General features: G+C 39.2%; 1 protein-coding gene across 45 annotated transcripts in view; it reads left to right on the forward strand.

The window, feature by feature from the left end:
- The window catches only part of NRXN3 (neurexin 3), a 1,708,033-nt gene that overhangs the window by 793,217 nt on the left and 895,114 nt on the right, over positions 1-19,702 (forward strand). For all 45 annotated transcript variants that reach the window (XR_013521429.1, XR_013521430.1, XR_013521431.1 and 42 more), the window contains one exon: positions 12,351-12,470. Coding sequence is in view for 41 of the 45 variants with exons in the window: in XM_078335524.1 (XP_078191650.1) it covers positions 12,351-12,470 (120 nt within the window). In the remaining 4 variants the exon portion in view is untranslated. The remainder of the gene's footprint in view (positions 1-12,350; positions 12,471-19,702) is intronic.

Genomic DNA, 19,702 nt, shown 5'->3' on the forward strand with positions numbered 1-19,702 from the left:
AAAAATCTGAAAGTTAAAATGACATCCCCCTGGGTGAAGTGTGTTACTTCCCATCCTATACGTATCACAAACAGAAGTCTTTATTTTATTGACTACAAAAATAACCAGATTGCTTCCAAACTACATGTGTCTAAACACTTTGATATGTTTTGCATTGTGGCATTTTAAAGATAAAAATATTAAGGGTTTTATTTTTTCCAGGAGAGGCATTTGTCTCTGAGCAGTTTGACAAGTGTTAAAGTTTCTCTTAATCTGTTTTCTCTCATCATTTTTGGTGACGTTTCTTTCTTACCTCATTTTATCTGGCCTTGTTTTTTTCTCTGCTTTAATTCATTTTCTGTGCACTTTGAAAGTAAAGGCATATCCATTGTATGTATTTTTTTTAATTGTTTTGTATTCTTCATCCTGTAGGGCATGTGGAAAATATTTCACTATGAGGATTAGTCTTTGCATCTCTTAGCTATCTGTCATGCATCTCTTAGCTAATGGAGGCTGTTTAGTATAGTAGTTAAGGACGAAATGGAACGAGGCTGTCTGGGTTTCCTTCCCAGCAATTAGGTTATGTGACATTAGGCCATTGACTGAACTTCCTCTGTGTCTGTTTTCTCAAGGGTAAAATGCATTTGTAATGGGATCCATGTGTTAGTCAACTCTGCTCAGTTACGCTGCAGTAACAGATGCCTCCCTGGAATCCTAGTGACTTAAATGAGCAGAGTTTTATTTCCCACCGGCATTAATATTCATCCTAGTTCTGCTGCAGTGCTTTTTCATGCCTCTTCATTTCTGGACCCTGCCTGAAGACACAGCTCTAATTTGTCACATCCTGGATTTATGGCCAACAGAAGAGAGCTAGCAGGGCCATGTGGTGGCTCTCAGACCTAAGTGGTTCACACTATTTCTGCTCACATTTTCTTGGCTGTGAAGCAAGTCATGCAAAATATCTGACATAAGAGGCAGGAAATATAACCCTCCTGAAACGGTAGACCTGTTAGGAAGAGGCTGATAGGAAAGGACAGCAAATATTGTCAAAAATAATATAATCAACCCTAGTAAACTTTATGGGATCGATGTGAGTATTTAATTAGTTAGTATCGGTAACTCACTTAAAATAGTGTCTGGTGACTAGTGTCTGGTAGTCTGTTGTTAACAGGGTCTTGTGTAAGTATGTGAAGACATTAATTTTTTATTTGAGAATCCAATGTCCCTGCCAAGAACAGTACTATTTAGAGTTGAGGAAGATACAGAAATAAAAGTCTTAGTTTATGCCTTATGGAATCTGTGTAATCCTGCATGGAGAATATGAAGAGGAACAGATAGTTGATGACTTCCAGATGGCCTGAGTGCGCCACCAGCAGGGTACCTAGTGGACACCTCTGTACCTTTTCTCCCACATGATTGGTTTCTATTTGTTCACCTTCCCCAGTAGACTGTGAGCTCCTTTAAAACAGTGAGTGTGTCTTTTTCATCTTGTCACCCCAGAAACTTTCACAACGCCTGTCTAGTAGGTCATCAACTTTTAAATTAAACCACTCCTTCTTTATACGGTCTCAGAGTGGGGTGGCAATTTCACAGTCTTAAGTAGGAACAGGTTTCTTCTGCTTGATGCCCGAAGTCAATCAGGAACTCAGGGTGCATGGAGGAGGCAGTCAGCTGTCTGAAGTTTACATCCTTGCTGTGCCCAACTGTTGCACAAAAGTGTGAAGACAGCACATGGAAATTAGTCCTGTTTGCCAACAGAGTTGGTTTTGCATGCGTCATACATGGCCACACTTGCTGCATTAGGAGACAGTTGCATTTAAGTCTTACTTAAGGAGAAATGAACACATTTGAATTGAAACACTTGATTTATTTTTGTTAAGGTTCTGGTTTTAATTATTTTCTCTATATGCATGTCTTGCAAGTTTTATTTATGTGGGGACTATAAGGATATGATATTTCTAGTGAGATGGAGAGCTATAATTTCTCAGCTTTTCAAACCTACATACATATTATTTTAGGAAGGACAAATCTCATCATCTTAGTTAACAAGAACCAGAATAGAGTGATAGTTCTGCTGGTCCAGCCTCCTGGATCTTGCAGTTGCATACAGAAAATGTTAAGAGGATAAGAGAGGCTATCCAGCAGTAAGCCCGTTCTGCATGGCAGCTACCTCTGTCCCCAGTGTGTGATCAGCTAATGCTATCAAGCTTATAAGCCAATAAACCTTGTAATTATGGTGCCAAAGAGGCTGCAAATATCCCTTTTCTCCCATTTTTTGCCTTATATTTATTTTTCCTCTATTGAAGGAAGGAGGTGCTGCAAACACCATGGAGGTTGGTCTGACAATGCCATATTCCCAGAACTCTTTGTCTTAGAATACTTTTAAAATCCAATAATTGTATCTTTATATCTATACATAAATATAAAGACCCATCCAGACTGGATATTTGTCCAGAATATGGTAGGTAGAGCCTGAAGGGTCTTTGGGTATCAAGAGCATATCTCTTAGCTTCTTGCTTAGACTTATGCTATTTAAAAACGATGGTAACCTTATTCTTGGCAGTAGAGTGAATTAGACAAATTAACAAATTAGTCCTCCATGGTTCAGAGTGAAAAGCTGTGTGATTGCACTCAGAGATCTATGCCACTTCCTCACCAATCCCAGGAGTCTGGTCAATTTTCGGTAATTTACAACCATGGTCCCTCAGTCTGCCATGAGTGCTGACAGCAGACTACTGCCTCCTGTACTCTGTGGACTTCATGGACTCCAGGCAGCTATCTAGGTTAATGGAAAGTGAGCTATCTGTGGAGTCAGGACAGGCCGCTATCTAGGTTGATGGGGAGCAATCTGTGGAATCAGAAAGACTGGATTCTTTATTTAATTTCACAATTCAATAGCTTGTGACCTTGGCCAGGTCACTTAACCTCTTCATCTCATCCTAGGTAATTGGCATTACCTACCTCATGCAGTTACTGTGACATTTGAGTTACTGCATGGGACATGATTGAGTGCTATGTAGGTGTTATTTTAGTTAGAGTTCCCTTGAGAGCAAAGCCTGAGACAAAGACTTGGGTGAGATAGTTTGTCTGGGAGTATACTGTATATATTGTCCCCAAAATCAGGAGTGAAGGAGCAGGGAGAGTAAGCACTGCAGAAAGAAACACCAGTGTGAGTGTCCACTGTCAAGATTCCTGCTGTGAGCACTGCATAGGCGAGAGAGATGAAGGCATTGCAGTGAGCGCCTCCCAGGATTGTCTGCTTAAAGCATAGGAGGTTGGAGTATTTATCCATTAGTTCCCTCCGCTCCCCACTCTTTGGCAGCTACCCCTGAGGTATTCTCGCCCCCACTCCCATTCCTTGGTTGCACTTTCTCGCAGGCAGGGCAAGCACCCTGGCTTTAGAGAAGGCCCAAGGGCTGACCATACTTGACGTGGGGAACCATCAAACTTGGTCTGAGCTCACAGTGACTGTCACCTGCTGCAGTAGCTGAAATCTGACATTGGCTGAGAGAAGATAATGCCGGGCAGCATGTGATGCAGAGTCTGCTGCAAGCCCATATAAATATGATGATATTTTTCATATTCACTTTCATTTACAATATACACATTTAACTGTCGTTGTTAATAGGTTCTGTATGCTAGGCCTGTACCCTGGTCTTGCAAATACTTTAAAGAAAGGCCAGATTATACTCTTGATTATCCTCCTAGAATTAGGTTTTCTATTTCATATTTAGCAATAGTCTCCCATATCCTCCATGCCCTTTACCCAGCCTCACCCTGTTCCTCTTTCAAACCTGAGACAGAACAACTCAGTGATGTAAACATGGAGAAGCAGTGAGAACAAACCAGAGTGGAAGGATTTTGCAGACAGACTGACTGGGGTTTGAGTCCCACAGCTGCATGACCTTGACAGGTCACAGAGCTCTGCTCTGCCTCTTGATTCGTAAAACTGGGGCATAATATCTCAGCTGCATGCTACAAAACTAAATGAGATCACATGTGCAGAGCAACTGGTACTTCTTTATACATGTTACTTTCATTCCCCATCACTTCCCCAGAAAGCTGCATTTTCTTCTGGCTAGAAAAAATATATATGGTAAAGAAAAGTAGTGACTTTATTCATATCTGCTTCCTGGTATCTTTCAGCTTCAAATTTGTCTAATTTACTCTACTGCCAAGATCCTTCTGCTCCCCTTCCTTCTCTACCTGTATCCTCCATAAATTTATTCCTTCTATTTATTCTATGTATTTACTTATGTAGTTGTAAATATATATAATTGAATTATATATTTGAAATATATGTATATATTAAATTACATATGTATTTACTACTATATATGGGCTACTTTCTTGAATTGGTTCAATCTGTCTCTGTTGCTAAAATACAATATTCACTTATATAGTAGTAAATAAATATAATTCAGTTATATATATATTTGCATTACATAATTTGTATTATACCTATTCAATTATATATATTTAGTACTCTATGGACTACTTTCCTGAATTGGTTCAATCGGTTCTATTGCTAAAATACAATATTTTTATTTTCAGCTCTCCTTCCATTTCTTCTCTTCCCCCAACCCATCTACTCATTTGCTTATTTAATTTATTCAGTTTTATTTATTTGCTCACTAGTTTTTTTGTATTTTGTATTTTATTTTATTTTTTTATTTTTTGAGACGGAGCCTTGCTCTGTTGCCCAGGCTGGAGTGCGATGGTGTGGTCTCAGCTCACTGCAACCTCCACCTCCCAGGTTCAAGCGATTCTCCTGACTCAGCCTCCTTAGTAGCTGGAATTACAGGAGCCCACCACCACACCACTTAGTAGAGACAGGGTTTCACCATGTTGGCCATGGTGGTCTTGAACTCCTGACCTCGTGACCTGCCTGTCTTGGCCTCCTAAAGTGCTGGGATTGTAGGCATGAGCCACTGCGCCCAGCCAAGATTTTTTCCAATACATTGAGCACCTTCTTAGTGCAAGACACCATGCTTAGTTGTTGGGAATTACTAAGGTAGCATATCCTACCTCAAAGGTTATAGAAGTGAATTTGTTTAAAGAAAACTACAACACAAGGAATAGAGTGGTCATTTGCAAAATAAAATTTCTATTGAATTACTGAAGCAGTGAACTCTAATCTGGGAGGGTCAGGGAAGTCTGAGGAAGGATGGCTGCAGATGGAAAGGTTATAAAAGTAATAAAGGGAGTCAATGTTAGCTGTATTTTCGCCTTCCTTAATTCCTATTTAAAGCAAAATATTAATTAATAATAATGTACTAGACCTGTCAATTCACAATCGGATATATATTTTTTTCTGCATGCTAGGGCAAAAAGGTCAACTCACAAGAAAAGAGACTTAAATAAGAAATTTATTAGGGAGTGTCAAGGGAGCAGATCTTATGGTGTATCCTAGTTAGAATCTCTTTAGCTCAATCACCTTCAGCTTCAAAATCTGTGACTTTAGTGCTAAACAGTAAGATCATAAAATCAGACTCAAAAGCACTACAGCATCTAAAATCATTGTAAGAAATCTAATTTGTATTAATCATACCATTAGAAAAGTGGAGCAAGTTCCAGTATGTTTTCTAAAGTTTTTTTTTTTAAAACAAAAGTGGAATGAATATCCACAAAAGGATCTTCCTGCCTATCCCTGAGAAAATTGCCTTATCTCTTGAAAAGGGATTTCATGGAGAGAGATTATCACAAGAAATCTTGAACCTGTCCTCAGCTTCCCACAGCTGAGCACTGCTGTAAATTTACGGCTTAAGGTAGAGGTTTGGCAATGCACTGGGGACAATATTCTATCTCATCTTTTGAGGACTCATTTGTTTCTTTGGAGATATATGTGCCCAGATTTATTCCAATTCAAAATTGAGGTGCTCCATTCTCTTAGCCAAGATGAATGGTTCATTTTACACTGTGATCACTGTGTAGAGATGCCACTGAATGGGCTGCTAGTGTTTGCTTTGTAATGTTAGGGGCACTCTTTGTTCTAGTCTTAAGGCATGTGCTAGAGTACGTAATGGAAACCATGTAGGAAAGACAAAAAGAAGAAAGGGAAGGAAGAAAAGAAGGAAGAAAGGAAAAAAGGAAGGAAGGATAGGAAGGAGGGAGGTGAGTGGGCAAATAGCAACACTCAACAAGCCTGCATCATCAATAGATAGTGGTGGCCTGAGGTACAAATGAACACTATTCTATGAAAAATCAGGCAAGCGGTGAACTTTGATTCACACATCTTGGCAGCAGGAAGCTGCCAGGAGCTGGTTATCAAGTGTGACTCATAGGAAAGACACAATACCAGAAGTAGCTTTCTCTGGCTAGTAGGATCAATCATGTTTCCCTTTTCAGTGAGGCTGTTTTCATCTACCCGGGTTGTCAGATCAAAACCTAGGAATCCACACTGATTTATCTCTTTACTTCCACTGCCAATTCACCTCCTAAACCAATCTCCAAGTCCTGTTGATTCCACCTCTAACATACATCCCAAATTTTCCAACTTTTCATTTCTACTGTCTCCTAGTTTTAGCCTAAATAATTGTCAGCTCTTGTCTTTTAACAGCTTCCTAATAGATCTCCTTATTTCCATTATTTACTCTTGGTAGAATGTACCTATAGCAACCAGAGTGATTTTCAAAACGTAATTGAGATTATATAATCTCCTTGCTTAAAACCTTCCAAGAGCTTCCAGGACATTTTGAACAGCTTTCAGGTTCTGGACCATGTCATCAGGACGTCACGTGATCTGGCCTCTGCCTGCATCACCAGCTTTGCACAGTTGGCTCCTTCCTAAATGCATCTTCTCGGAGAAGCCTTCTCTGACCATCGCATTTAGTAGCTTTCTACCCAATCAGGTGCTCAGGACAAGAATAGAGAGGTTACCTCAAAGAGGCCTTCCTGGAACATCCGATAAAGTAGCCAACCCTCAATCCCCACTCCATAAAGTAGCCAGTCCTCAATCCTCGCTCCCCACCTCAACTAGTTTTTATCATATTACCCTGTCTTGTTTTAATAGGGTTGACAGAATTCAACCCTATCTAAAATTATCTCATGTTCCCTAATTTGTGTATTGTCTTTCAGATTTTCTCACCCCAAAGTAGACTGTAAACTGTGTAAGGCAGGACCCGTTCTGTCTTGTTTATCTTTTTATCCTCCACAATGAGGATCAGAAAGAGAATCAGAATTCTGATGCTCAATTAACATTTGTGAAAGATGTGAATAGATAGTCTCTGCAAAACCCTGGCCGAGGTGAGTAACGGTACTCTGTTAATACCCTGGGAGACTGAAATAGAGGATGAGCCGCAGGGAAAGGGGTGAGTAGTCCATAGTTGAACTTGTTACGTGTGGCAGTCTCAATACTATGTTTGCCTGTTCAAGCCTGATAAATGTTGGTGGTGTTTTAGTAGGTTTTAACTAGAAGCAGGGGCTCCTGAGGGTGCTCAGTCCAAATAGCTGAGTCGCTTGTCCTTCACACACCTCCCTGGGAGACTTCTCAGTAGAAGACTTCAGGAAAGCTCCCTGCTCCTTCCTCACCTGTTGTAGGAGGTATGACAGCTATTCCTGAAGCTTATGAACTCCAGTAAGAATGAAATGATCTATTTGAGGTGTTCTGCCAAACTGGCTCTAAAAATAATTATGATTTAAAATGTCTTTTTTTCACCAGTGAAAATAAATGCTTTAAAACTAAGTTTGTAAAAACAAAACAAAACACTTCCTCCATCTCTGTTGGGTTATACACCCAAAGAAAACAACGCGAACCTGCAATTTTGAGGACAGAATATAAAATGCCTTTTTCCTACTTCTCTGTCCTTTTCTTCTTCCTTCAGTCTTTTCTTTTCCCTTATCATCCCTGCTTTTACTTGCCTAATCCGTTTTGTCTGGGGAGGATGCCTAATACACTGTGTGGTGCTATGGGCTTAGTCCAATGCTTGTCACAGCTCAGCTAGCCTAGCCAAAGGTGCTGGTGGAAGCAAAGGTAAGTTTTCTTTCTTTCACGTCTTCGGTGTCCTTCAAATCTAACACAGTTTGTCATTTTGAGCATTTATTAACCATATCATTAGATGTATGCATCTTTCACTGCCTTTCTAAGAGGGTAAATTTCATATATTTTCTGCAGTGTAGAAATTTTGGTTCATGTGAAACAGTTTGAAGGGAAATCAAGTTGCTGTTTCATTTCCCTCCTTGAAAAATAGAAAGATGTTCAGGTAAAGCAAAGTGATTATGATACAGATATCACCCCCTCCCTCCCCCACCTCCACCCAAGCAAAAAAGTTTCCAATGGTTCCTCATATACTTTTGGAAACAGAGCTTTGTGGCATATGGAAGGAACTTCTCCCTGCGTATGAGCAAAACCATCTGGTTTAGTTGGTTTGGTTAGGTCCTAGAAATACATTGACAAACACGTGTATATCAGGGGTAACTTGTAGGCTTGCTGCTTATATTGCTCCTGGGGGGAATAACCAATTCACATCATATGAACAGTCTAGTTTTTAAGATAATTGAAATAAGTTAAAATAATTAAAATTCAATGTTCACCTTGTGAAGGTATGTGCCTTTAGTAATGTTCAAATATAGATTTTTAACATACACTCCAATTTCCTGTCTGCCAAAAGAGGGAAAAATCTGGTAATATTTGAGTATCATCTTCCTCCAAGCAATCAGCAATGTGTTATTTCCTAATGTTTCAGTTTGATTTCATTATTGGCTCTGGCTTCTTAAAGAAATAAGGCTTCCATAGGATTACTTTAAAATAGGTGAAGAAAAACAATCTAGTCAGTGTATTTCATCCATGATATCTTGTTCTGTGTCTCCCATTCAACAGAGAATTAGGCCATCTTCTGTGAAACAAAGCCTTACCTCAAAGAAATGGTGCTGAATGTGTTTTCAGTGAGGATAGCCTGTATGAGAATTCGGGTGGTATTACCCAAGGGATTCTTTAAAGGCTCTCTGCTCTATGTTAATAAACAATTCAATACTGTATTTTTACAAAGTTCTGCAGCCCAGAAATCTTTTGTTTCTTTATCCCAGGCGTGGGTTTCATTACCTGGGAAATTCAACTAAGGAGTGTTAGGTAATTTATTAGTATTCTCTACTTAGATCCATCAGTGATAGTGTAAGCTGCCTCAAGAGAATCAAATGATTTTTTTTTGTGATCAATATTTATTACTTAAACTAGGAAAGAGGGGAAAAGACATGTTATACATATATCTAATATGTACCCAGTGCAGATCATAATTTTCCTAGTTATTAAAAATACAGGAAAGCTGATGGTTTTGAGATTTCTTAAGTTCCCACTACTTTCATTTTAAATTTCGGTGTTTTCTTCTTCTTGTCTGAACCATCCTTTACTTACGTGAAGAACTCTTTACAGTCATTGTTTCACTGATGCTACTTCACTGGGGTTTTTGCTTAAATGGCCAGAAAATGTCATCCCTAGACTAAATCATCGCGGTTTGAAAACAGAACGGTTTGTATGTTTCCACCTTCAGCTTGGGTCTGCCTTGTGCATTACTTATCAATTCACTTTTATGCCTGGGCTCCTGATGAGGTTTGCTCCTCTTCTCTCTTTGCCTAGATTTCCTGCTGAGTTTAAACATCACTTTTCCTCTAGTAAAATGAGTTGAACTTTTGACTTGATTAAGGATAAATGCCATTGACTCTCCACTTCTAGAGGCCAAGAGTTTTATAAAACCCCACTGGGACTTATTTTATTTATTGTTTGAAAATGAATATCAAATACTATTCCATGCCATTTTAGTGAGATAGGTGTGAATTTTTTCTTCTACTCTAAGAATAATAAGAATTGTTAGTGCTGGAGGTACCAAATGTAACTAAATAGGGCATGAGAAGTTTCAGGGGTTTTTTATACGTTTTTATTCATGGGCCATCACATTCCAAAGTTTCACAGTCAAATGGGCAGTTAAGTATTTCTGTTTAAATCTGACCAAATGTGAATATCTCAAGGATATCATAAGGTGTGATGTATCTCCAAATGTTAGCATCACCGGACTGAGAGAAACCTTGTTTTACATTTCCATAAGTACTGTGACACGAATGAAGCAATGTTCCCAAACTACTATGCTTGTGTTAGTCATTTTCCCCTTACCTCATCCCCAATCATAAAAATTAAGCGATGTACAAAAATTGCCTACAGAACAGATGCCACCTTATTGAAGATGTTTTAAATAGCCCGTACTTGTAGCAGTTCTGCCTTCATAGCTAATATTCTCCATTTCTTTCTTTACTTCTTTCTTTCTTATTGAAGCATTTGCATGTAGAATAAAGAGGATAAAAACATAAAAAAAAACAAAGACAGATTTGTTTTTTCTGAGAACATCTGTTCGTGGTGTAAAGTATCCACATGACGTGGTCCACTTTCTTTCAATGCCCTCACTGTTTGTTGTTGTGAAGGCAACTGTTGGGTCAGTCTTAGGCCTGAACTTAATAAGATAATAAGTAGTGGCATCTAATGAGTTGAAACTGTAGGAAAACTCTGTTATAATACATACATTTTATGTAATATTGGACAAAGATAAGAGAAGCTGAGATTGAAAATAAGACAGTTAATTGTAGAATTATTTTATTCCTCAGGTTAATTGTTCTCATGGCATCACTACCTAATTTTCAGTGCATTTTGGCCTTTAGGTTTCCTTACTAAATGTTCAAGATTCTTGTCAATTTTGGTTGCATTTGGGCATTGGGTACATTCTTTAAATTATTAAATAAAAGTTTTGCTGTGCACATCGTAAATAAAATAAACATTTTCACTTTGAAAGTCTGTTTATTAGTCAAGAGGATAATTCCTCTAAACTCGAACTACTACCATAACTCATACAACCAGCAGGAAATAGAAATACTAATTACTCAAAATTAAAAGGTGTAGTTTGAAATTACCTGGAGATTTACATTTCCCCATATAAAATATCTTCAGTCTTGGATGTGGAGGAGGGAAGAGAGTGGCTAGTGACAGTTACGTGATAAAGCTTTCAAAACTGTTTAGATAAAAATATATTGACCCTAATTGATGGTTACCATAGAAACAGACCTATGTAGACATGGATGATTTAAGCACTCATTAAAGCCCCTATGCCCTTGGTCCTGTGCTCAGCATATGTTGGAGCCAAGTATATGGTTTTCCTAACTATTTCACATGCATAATATCCATAGGGATATATTAGCCACTTGTATGTTGTATCATTTTTTTCCTAGTCTTTTTCAGAAATGAAGCTTTTCACATATAGATTGACTAATCCAAAAATATTTAATCAGCATCTTTCTTCATGAGCTCAGCTATCCTCCTAGAAAGAGCAAACTTCGCCCATCTTCTTCCATGCAATCTTCTTTGTCTTTTAAATTTGCATTTCAGATCAATAATGATACATGTCCTAAGATAATGTGACATTTTCTCCCTTTATTTACTGGATTGGTTTAATGCCTCCGTGTATCTCTATCTTGCCATCGTTTACCCCTAAGTACAATTCCTGTTATCCTGATTCTTTATAGCGTTCACTTGACCTTTAGTTTGAGAACCTGGAGGATGGATCTCTGAGACAACTTGGTTTAGTCCTCTAGTTAGTGGCACTTTCTATGAATCGTGTTTTTGTCCTAAAAACTTCTGAGTTTGGAACTTTCCATCATTTCCGTTTTTAAGTCTTTGGATCCTTTTGGAGGATGATGAACAATGGGAAATTGATGAACAATGGGAAATTGATGAACGATGGGAAAATGATGAACAGTGGGCAAAGTCTGGGAGCCCGCACATTCCCTTCAGGAGCATTATTTATGATGGGGTTTAGAACATGACATTATTATTGTTGTAGTGCTTACTACTGTGATTTCTGTGGTTGTGACTTCTCATAGGACCCTGTGTTAATGGAAATGTCAAGTTCAGGCAGTATGTGTTGCACAGTTCTTTCTCATCCTATTGGTGGATACTCTCTAAAAGCCAGACTGGTGTATAATGCCTAAATGACCAAATTATTCTAAAGGAAAAAAAAAATCATGGTACATTTCCTATGTCTTCAAGAAATTCATGTGAATTTGAAGACTTTGAGAGATGAATGACCGCTAACTATAGCTTCCTGTAAATGATTGCTTCCTGCCATTGGCATTTGAAATCCTTATATGTAAGATAAAGGAAGGCACTTCTTTCTATTATTACTGTGTCATTATCCTTTATGTTTGAATTGAGACTTTTGCATTTGGGGACTCCTATAGAGAATCCTATTGGCTCAGTAAAATTAGACTAGACTTTGGGTAGAAGATAATTCCTTGAATGCTGCTAGGCCATGTGCACCAGTGTGGTTTTGACAGCCTGATGGATGAGCACTACTTTGAGAATTGATTCTAACTTTGGCACTTACTACCACCCTTAGGCAAAGGACCAGAGACCCTGTATGCAGGGCAGAAGCTCAATGACAATGAGTGGCACACCGTTCGGGTGGTGCGGAGAGGAAAAAGCCTTAAGTTAACCGTGGATGACGATGTGGCTGAGGGTGAGTATAATTCTAGTGAAATTCGCCTCTCTTTTCTCTCATAGTCCTCTGTCATTCAATGAGCAAACTGTTTTGCAGAACTGTTTATTTTGCATAGTATAAGTCACAAATCATGTTTTCTGTTGACAAACTCAAGCAAGGCTAAGGTCTTCCTCTGTATTTTACAATCCCTTTCATCAATGTGTATTATGGAAATTACCTACTAACTATAACCACATATTTATGGGTCTCTCTCCTTAGGCGTAGAGTATGTGTCTGGAGAACAGACGTAGGGCTCTACAGATCCTTTTATTATTCAATCATTCAAAAATCAGTTGTCAATCATCCTCCCATATGCCAGTTCCTTCCATCAGTGAGTGAATCACTCTCTAGTAAAAGAGATGGACAAACCAGAAATTCAGAACATTACAGGTACAAGTAAGTACTAAAACAGTGCACTTCTAGGCAGTACTTAGAAGGTACTAAATAAGGTTTGGTTTAATTAATTACTTCTTTAATCATTATTAATTGAGTTTTCTGTACCACACACTATTTTAGAAGGCACCGAGACTACAATGGTGAACAAACAAGAACATTTTTGGCCTGGTGGAAGTTACGTTTAGAAGGGTGAAGAGTGAATTAATGAATCCATTCATTTAAGAAACATTCAGAGCTCCACACAATCAATAAGTATTTCCTAAGAGTCTATTCTGTGTTAGCAGCATGCTGGAATTGTGGAAGCTAAAATGGGAAAAGATGAGGCTGCCTGTTTCCTCAAATAATGAACCAATCAAGCAGATTAGCTAGGACTCTGGTATTTGGAAATAGGATAAAAATACAGAAGGAGATTCTAATTTTGGTGGGTGAGATTATAATTTGTTAATGAGAAGAATTACCCATTTGGGCCGGAGAAACCGGGGGTGGCTTGTAAAGCTGCATCTTCAGCCTGACTTTGAAGGTGGACGTAATTGATGGAGGCTGAGGTACAAGAGAGAGGGTGTCATCGAGTACCATTGTCTATGCTGTCGCTTATAAGTCTGCCCTTTCTGATGTTCTAGAGCAGGACCCATCTATGAAGCAGAATTCTTCTCCATATGGGAAAGACTTGAGGCAGTGTGGGGTATTACATGCAACACTGTTGGCATCAGACCTGGTAACTTGCAGGATGTTAGGAAAGCGAACATTCCTGGGCCTTGTCAAATGCAGTCAGTGGCCTAAGCCATCTCTGTCCTTTCTTCTGTGAATAAGACAGTCAGGAGCCCTGGGGTCTAATGCAATCACTACCCCTAAAATGCTTTATGCCTTTGGGATAGATATACTAAACCTCTTTTTCTTAATTTCTTCATTTTAAAAATTGAAATTCTATTATTTCTCCGGCCTTTTCCAGCATCAATGTTGTGGAATTTGGGGTATTATAATTTAATTTTATATTTGTGAGTCTGAATTTCTGTACTTCTGGAATCAGGAAATACAGTAAGATATATACGGGCATATGCAGTTGTGTGTGTGTGTGTGTGTGTGTGTGCACGCACGTGTGTGTGTAGGCAAGGAAAGCCTGTGGATTAAAGAAGAGCACCTAGGCACATATTTAGTGCCCAGTAGTATTAGAAACTGTTAGCTGTGTTAAGCATATCAGCTCCTTTAATCTTCTATCATTCACTGTACCCTTTAAAAGTAAGTGTTCTTGATGTCATTTTACAGAAAGAAAGCATGAAACTTTGAGGTAGTTGTATAATTAAGCTACAGACCCATGCCAGTGTAATTCCACAAGATCATTCTGCTTGGTGTACTTCAAAATCCATCACAAGAAAATAATTTATCTCACAGTATGGAAAAAATCTAATGGAATGGATTAGAGTGAGGTAGGGAATGCATTAGCTTATGAACGTCTCCTAAGAAACTTACAGGAGGTAGATGACAACACTCGACCTCTCCCTCCCAAAAACAAAGACAAGCAGAACCACCACAACACTTATCCAAAACACTTGGATCACACACAGACATAACTTAGAAGTGGGAGGTGAAGTTACAGGTCTACATGCCTGAAGAGTAAATTCGCGTTCTGAAATGAACATTTTAAAAGAGATGTACAAATGCTTACACTATGTAGAGCCCACAGCCAATAGGAATTCATTATTCAAGAACTGTATGAACTGTTGGTGCATCCGGAGCCTGCAAAGGCCCTGGTGATAAGTCACACATCTCTTGCACATTCCTCTGGGCTTGTCTCTGAAGGGTGGTGGGATCCACAGCCTCTTCTGAAAAGCAGCCACTAGATGGCGACATCACCCTGACTCTCCTCACAGTGAGTTCCTTTCATTTTCCCTGGAAAATAAATGCTTCAGAAGTTTAGCACTTTGGGAGGCCGAGGCAGGTGGATCACGAAGTCAAGAGATCGAGACCATCCTGGTCAACATGGTGAAACCCCGTCTCTACTAAAAATACAAAAAATTAGCTGGGCATGGTGGCTGGTGCCTGTAATCCCAGCTACTCAGGAGGCTGAGGCGGGAGAATTGCCTGAACCCAGGAGGCAGAGGTTGCGGTGAGCCGAGATCGCGCCATTGCACTGCAGCCTGGGTAACAAGAGCGAAACTCCGTCTCAAAAAAAAAAAAAAAAAAAAGAATTACAGAGCTGAGGGTACCGTAATGTGTATTCCTTCTCTCAGTCATTATTCCTCTATGAAAAGTTTGGAATGAAGGTATTTGTAAATTGCACTTTCTTTTACCGCTAATAATTAAAAAGCAAGTCTAAGTCATGAAATGCCCGTACCCTGTAATTTGATTTTTTGAAATTAATGAAGCTCTTTCATTTTCAGACGTGCCCCCTCACTCCCCAGAGCTTCACTACGATGGAAGAAAGCAGCCAGAAGGATAAAGAAATTTGGGAGAGGATAAGAGCTGTTTTGCTTATAAGCTACAGTCTTGGATTGCTTTTTATAGTGATAAGGGGTTGGGAAATTTTAATTTTAGTTCATAGAAGTCATAAAATCAGGCAATGAAACGAAAATACCCACAGTCCTCAAGTTACTAAGTAGTGTCTCATTGACTTATTTAGTAATCCCTTTAATGTTCTTAAAAGTCCCCCAGTGTGTTCAATTTTCAGCTAGTTTATAGAAATGATGCAGAGAATAAGTCCGACTCACAAGAAATCAAAAGCAACGTTAAAATATTCCACAACCTGGTGTCTATCATTTATTGTAATGTGACTGTATTATTTATTTGAAAAGCATTAAGTTTGGTTGACAATCAATAAGAATTGATTGAGCTATGTTTCTATTATTAAAAATATATTACTAGACCAAGTATAACTTGAGTTATACTCTTCAGTATTGGAGCCTAGTGCTACATGAACTGCCTCCTTTACCTAGAACTTCTTGCTAGTACATAAATTCATCCTTGCTAGTAGAAAAATGTGACTATCCTGGTTCATACTGACTTTTCTTGTCCTTATCTACGTAGTATATATAACACCAAGCTGTAAAAAGTCATTTTTCAAAATTAAAATTTATCATAGTAATTTAAAAAACTTGATAGGATTGAGGAATGTTAGGTCAAACAAAATGAAATGGAGTTCTTTACCGCAAGGCTTATTAGGAGACTTTAATAAGCTAATGTACATTGTAAATCATTGATAAGTATTTGCTATTTTTTTTTTTGGTTCTAGAAACTTTTTAATAAGGCATTTTATACCACACACTTATACACTTTTTTTAAAATGCTGATATTATGGAGAAATGGATGTGGGACCAGTAGAGCTAGGGAATTATGGGTAAAATATGAAGATTCTTTTTTTTTTTTTTTTTTGTGAGACAGAGTTTCACTGTTGTTACCCAGACTGGAGTGCAATGGCACGATCTTGGCTCACTGCAACCTCCGCCTTCTGGGTTCAAGCAATTCTCCTGCCTCAGCCTCCTGAGTAGCTGGGATTACAGGCACGCACCATACCCAGCTAATTTTTGTATTTTTAGTAGAGACAGGGTTTCACCTTGTTGACCAGGATGGTCTCGATCTGTTGACCTTGTGATCCACTTGTCTCAGCCTCCCAAAGTGCTGGGATTATAGGCGTGAGCCACCGCGCCTGGCCTGAAGATTCTTTACTGGTACTCTATAAGTCTTCATTTTCTTAACTTCTCTCCCCAAGTCTAAGAGCCATGAAAGATCCATTTGCTTCCTTTCAGCTTTTCCCATTATTATTCTTTTTGCTGAGCTCAGTTTTGGCCAGGAACCTTATATGTAGAAATGATGAGGACCCAAGCCTTGACCCCAAAGCAAATGTCTCAAATACAAGGCCCTCCCCCCAAAGTGAGGAATGCTGGCTATGCTCAGACCCCTCTGGTAGCCACTGTGGGACATGTAGAAGACACAAGAGGTGACCTCTACTTAAAACAGAGCTCACATTTTCATGGATCACAAGGACAGGCGATCAAGACCATCCTGGCTAATATGGTGAAACCTCGTCTCTACTAAAAAAAAAAAAAAAAAATACAAAAATTAGCCGGGTGTGGTGGCACGTGCCTGTAGTCTCAGCTACTTGGGAGGCTGAGGCAAGAGAATTGCTTGAACCTGGGAGGAGGAGGTTGCAGTGAGCTGAGATCACACTACCGCACTCCAGCCTGGGTGACAGAGCGAGACTCTGTCTCAAGAAAAAAAAAAAAGGCCACATTCTCACACACAAAAGAAAAACAATAAGTGAAATGACCAGAACATGATTCAGTCATTTCAGAAGAAAGGAGGGAGATGAATGCATCATAATTAGTAATGGCGCACAGTTGAAGTCATGGGGACTCTTAAAGTACTTGACGTGTGTTGATACATTTAACCCTGCTAGCATCATACCTGTTTACAGATAGGAATCTCAGGCATAGAAAAAGCCAATAACTCCTTCAAGGTAACCCAGTGAAGAAGTCTTGGAGGCAGAATGCAAAGTCAGGCAGTACAGCCCTGGACTCTCCATTCTCATCCACTAGATGCTATTGCTGCATAGGAATAGGAAGTTACAGCTTGAACCTGGCCAGAATTTTCCATGAGTACATGTCCTTCATCATTCTGAGAGCTGGTGTGTTGACTGCCATCAGTGAAATATAGAAGTGAATGTGTGACGAGGAGTCGAGGCAACAGAGCTGCTTTAGGGAAAGTGCTGAATATATTACCCATCAATTGGATGGAATGACGTTCTGATACTGGGCCATAGGGAAGAAGTGCAAACTCCTTTCAACAGCTTCTGCATGGAAATTTCACCAGTTAAATTCTACCTACTGCTTTTCTTGGGCAGTGATGTGAGGAATAAGTCAAACCTTTTTTCCAAAGACAGTTTATTGTACTAGTAAAGATATGGGCTTTGGAATTAGCACACCTGAGTTCAGTGTAGGGGTCTACCATTTACCACCTGTATGAATCTTGATCAAACTGCTTAACCTCTGCAAGCTAAATGTCCTAACCTCTAAAGCAAGAGAAAGATACTGAACTACAGTTTTATTGTGATAATGACATTTCATAGGGATTATGCAGTACTTAGGACAGTGCCTAAATTTTCAGTAGTCTTGGTTTTGCCTTGTTATCTTTCTCCCCAGTTACTTCTCTTTCCTCTGAAGTTTGAAAGAAACTTACGTGAGGTATGAATATATTTGCCTCTTAAATGGAAAAGAGGTTCAGTTTGTAGACAGCATTCAGAGGAATGAGTGAAAGGTTCCCATCACTACTATTGAACAAATGACACACAGATTTAAAAAACAGTTATTTGGTTAGTTTGGCACTGGTTTCAAACTTTCACCAATCTTTCATGCTTTTCCCAGGTGCAATAATATACTCTTTTTTTTTTTTTTTAGGTCTCCATCCACAGAGGAGTAAGTTCTTTTAGCTCACAGGGAGGCCAATTCCTTTTCTTCTCTTTTTTGTTTGTTGAGATGGAGTCTTGCTCTGTCACCCAGGCTGGAGTACAGTGGCGTAATCTCAGCTCACTGCAACCTCCGTCTCCAGGGTTCAAGCAATTCTCCTGCCTCACCCTCCTGAGTAGCTGGGACTACAGGCATGTGCCACCATGCCTGGCTAATTTTTCGTATTCTTAGTAGAGATGAGTTTCACCACGTTAGTTAGTATGCTCTCGATCTCCTGACCTCATGATCCCCCTGCCTCAGCCCCTCAAGCCAGTTCCTTTTCTGATTGGATCCCATATGGCCTTCTTTCCTTCCCGTCACCAACTTTTAGCTGAGGCTTCTATGTGAGTCACCTTGAATTCTCAGTTTGTGTTCCTGGGCTAAGCTCTTAAATTCCATCATTAACTTCGCTTCTTGTACTTATCCACGTCCATGCTCAGTATCTCCGCTATCTCAATCAATACCTTTTTTTTTTTTTTTGCTGTAAAAAATTGAGTTTCTAATGAGCAGAATTTCTTAACCCCTCAATCCTGGTGGTCACTTCATCCAAAACTTCTCTGAAAGCTCCCACTTAACTTTAAAATTGTCTCTTCAGATTCCTTTTGGAACCCCAGTCTTCACCAGAGATTCCCCATTCTCGTTTCTTAGCTCTCACCTTAGATTGTTTTCTTTGTAAAATAAGAATTAGCATGACTAGCAGCAGCATCATAGTTCAGTTTCTCTGTTTCCATGGAAACTGACTATGACTCCCCCTCCCCATTATTTTCCAGTCCAGCTCCCCTTCCTGGTAGGAGTAGCTATATCAGATTTGACATTGGATGCTGCTTTCAGTCGCTTCATTATTTTAGAGCATGCAAATTTGGGGGACTGAATTTTTATGTTGCTTTTTATTTTCACAACCAGTATGATTTTTACCACGAAGTAATTTTATTTCCTAGTTAATTGTTAGCAGATTTATGTTGCCTTTTGATTTTTATATTTAAGTTAACCAACATATTTTTTCTTATATTAAGAGAGTGATTTGTCATTAGTTGTCAAAACATCACATAGAAGCTCATAACATGTAAGTCTGATTCTTGTACTTATAGGGAATATGAGAAATTTTTATTGTTTTAGAGACAGCGTCTGACTCTTACCTAGGCTGGAGTACAGCCTCAAACTCCTGGGCTCCAGTGATCCGCCTACCGTAGCCTCCTGAGTAGCTAGGTAGCTAGCACTATAGGTATACATCTTCATGTTTGGCTAATAATATTTTTTAAATTTTTGTAGAGACTGGGTCTTGCTATGGTACCCAGGCTGGTCTTGAACACATAGCCTCAAACGATCTTTCTGTCTTGACCCCAAAATGCTGGGATTACAGGCATGAGCCACTGTCCCCAG

Source organism: Callithrix jacchus, chromosome 8, assembly GCF_049354715.1.
Source record: "Callithrix jacchus isolate 240 chromosome 8, calJac240_pri, whole genome shotgun sequence".
NCBI classification, from domain to species: Eukaryota; Metazoa; Chordata; class Mammalia; order Primates; family Cebidae; genus Callithrix; species Callithrix jacchus.